At 37.6% G+C, this 2,560-nt stretch overlaps 1 protein-coding gene across 1 annotated transcript in view; it reads left to right on the forward strand.

The window, feature by feature from the left end:
- Positions 1-2,560, forward strand: part of IFT88 (intraflagellar transport 88) — a 160,377-nt gene that overhangs the window by 80,960 nt on the left and 76,857 nt on the right. Inside the window, 1 exon segment of the mRNA XM_006085499.3 lies at positions 1,334-1,442. Within this exon segment, the coding sequence (XP_006085561.1) occupies positions 1,334-1,442 (109 nt within the window).

Here is a 2,560-nt window from a genome sequence, read left to right on the forward strand (position 1 = left end):
GGTATATATTTATCCTCTTCATACATTTCAAATACTTGTCCTAGTTCATTGCTTGACTTTATAATTTCTTTTGTCAAATAGAATTTTTCTATTTTTGTATACAAATTTTGCTTTTTGAAAATACGTGGCACCCTAACCGGTTTGGCTCAGTGGATAGAGCATCGGCCTGTGGACTGAAGGATCCCGGGTTCAATTCCAGTCAAGGGCACATGCCAGGGTTGCGGACTTGATCCCCAGTGGTGGGCGTGCAGGAGGCAGACGATCAATGATTCTCTCTCATTGATGTTTCTATCTCTCTCTCCCCCTCCCTTCCTCTCTGAAATCAATAAAAATATTTTTTAAAAAGAAAATGTATTCAAATATATTTAAAAAGAAAGAAAATATGTGGCTTCACTTGTTTATTGCTTTACAAAGTCCTTCTTTTCCCCAAGATTTTCCTATATTTTTTTGTAGTTTTACAGCTTTAGTTTTCCTGTTTAGTTTTAAAATAAATAAAATAAATTTTCTATTTATTCAAAATAGAAATAAATTGAAAATGGGAATCTACATTTTTTTCTTCATGCATAGTCAGTTGTCCTGGCACCATATTCAACTAGTCCCTTAGTCCTCATTAATTTTAAATGCCCATTAACTAAATTCTGTAACTGAGTCCATTTCTAAATTGTTTATGCTATTCTATTAATCTTTTTACCTCTTCCTTTTTCTACCACACTTTACCATCACTAAAACTTTTTGGTGTCTGCCAAATACTAGTAGAACATCCCTGCCCCAACTTGTTCTTTTTTTTAAAAATTTTTATTCATTAATTTTTAAAGAGAGAGAGAAACATTGATTTATTTCACTTATTTATGCTCCTTGTTTGTGCCCCAGCCAGGGATTGAACCCGCAACCTCGGGACGATGCTCCAACCAACTGAGCTACCCAGCCAGGACCCAACTTGTTCTTTAAAAAAAAAAAAATTGACCCAAGCTGGTTTTGCTCAGTGGATAGAGCTTCGGCTTGCAGACTGAAGGGTCCCAGGTTGATTCTGATCCAGGGCACGTACCTTTGGTTGCAGGCTCAATCCCCAGCCCTGGTCAGGTTGCATGCAGGTGGCAACCAATCAATGTATCTTTCTCACATCAATGTTTCTCTCTCTCTTTCTCTCACCCTCCCTTCTACTCTCTCTAAAAATCAATGGAAAAATATCCTTGGTGAGGATTAACAACAACAAAATAACCTGTTCATCTTTATTTTTTCTTCTGGATGAATATTTATATATATTTAAATGTTCATTTTGTTACTTTGAGAAAATTCCTTATAACTTTTCTTTTTTTCTTTCCTTCTTTTTAAGGCCTTACCTATAAGAAGCTAAACCGGCTTGACGAGGCTTTGGACTGTTTCCTGAAGCTTCATGCAATCCTGAGAAACAGCGCTCAAGTTTTGTACCAAATAGCCAATGTGTATCTTACATGAAAAATTTAGGGATCATTATTAATTCATTCAGTTGGTAATTGTGTACCAATTATTAAGTAAGCTTAACCAACTAAGTAATTGATGAGGATAATATTTTAAAACCTAATAGATTAATATGTAATGAAAATATTATTTGAGCAATCCTGTTTTAAAGGATCATTTGCATTGTAAGAGGAATTATTTAAAGGTTAAAACTATTATTAATTTTTAGAAATAATCATTAAAGTAATTGAGTATAATGTGTTGAGTACTCATAAGCTAATTATCAAATGTAAATTAGATAGTTTACAATGTATTAACTGAGTTTTAGAGGGTTTTTTTGAAGCAGTAACTTACTAATTAAAAGGAAAATATTGTTTATTACTGATTAGTACTAGTAATTGAATTTGAACTTATTCTTTCTGTTCACTCAGTAGTCTACTCATTGACTGTGGACTGTATGTGCCATATTTTATTTAGGATTCAGGACCTGCTGAAATATAAAACATTGCTCTCCTGTCAGTTTCTTCTGCAACTCTTAGCTTTTCTGTAGTTGATTTTTTGCCCTGCTCTTGGTTGGAAGAGCAGAAATCTGTTAATGTTTTTAATGTCTTTGACACTATTTGAAAAAAAAACTTTAATTTCTCTTCTTATTTTAAAAACTAGAGACCTGGTGCACAAATTCATGCATGGTTGGGGTCCCTCCGCCTGGCTGGCGATTGGGGCTGATCGGGGCCGACTGGGGCCAGCCAGCCAGGGGGGAGGGACCGAGGGAGGTTGGCCGGTGGGGGGGGGGGGGGAACGTGGGAGGTGGACCAGCCACCAGAGGTTGGCTGTGGGAGCACAGTGACCACCCGGCTGGCCAGGGGGAAGGACTGTGGGAGGTTGGCCAGCCACAGGAGGTTGGCTGTGGGAGCGCACTGACTACCAGGGGGCAGCTCCTGCATTGAGCGTCTGCCCCATGGTGGTCAGAGCGTGTCATAGCGACCAGTCAACTGGGTGGTTGGTTGTCTGGTCATTCGGTCACTTAGGCTTTTATATTTAGAGATAACAAGCTTTGAAAACTTTGGGAAGGATTAAATTTTATGAAGGGTTAAGTTATTATTATCTTGATATAAACTTTATG

The sequence above is a fragment of the Myotis lucifugus genome, unplaced genomic scaffold, assembly GCF_000147115.1.
Source record: "Myotis lucifugus unplaced genomic scaffold, Myoluc2.0 scaffold_19, whole genome shotgun sequence".
In the NCBI taxonomy this organism is placed as follows: domain Eukaryota; kingdom Metazoa; phylum Chordata; class Mammalia; order Chiroptera; family Vespertilionidae; genus Myotis; species Myotis lucifugus.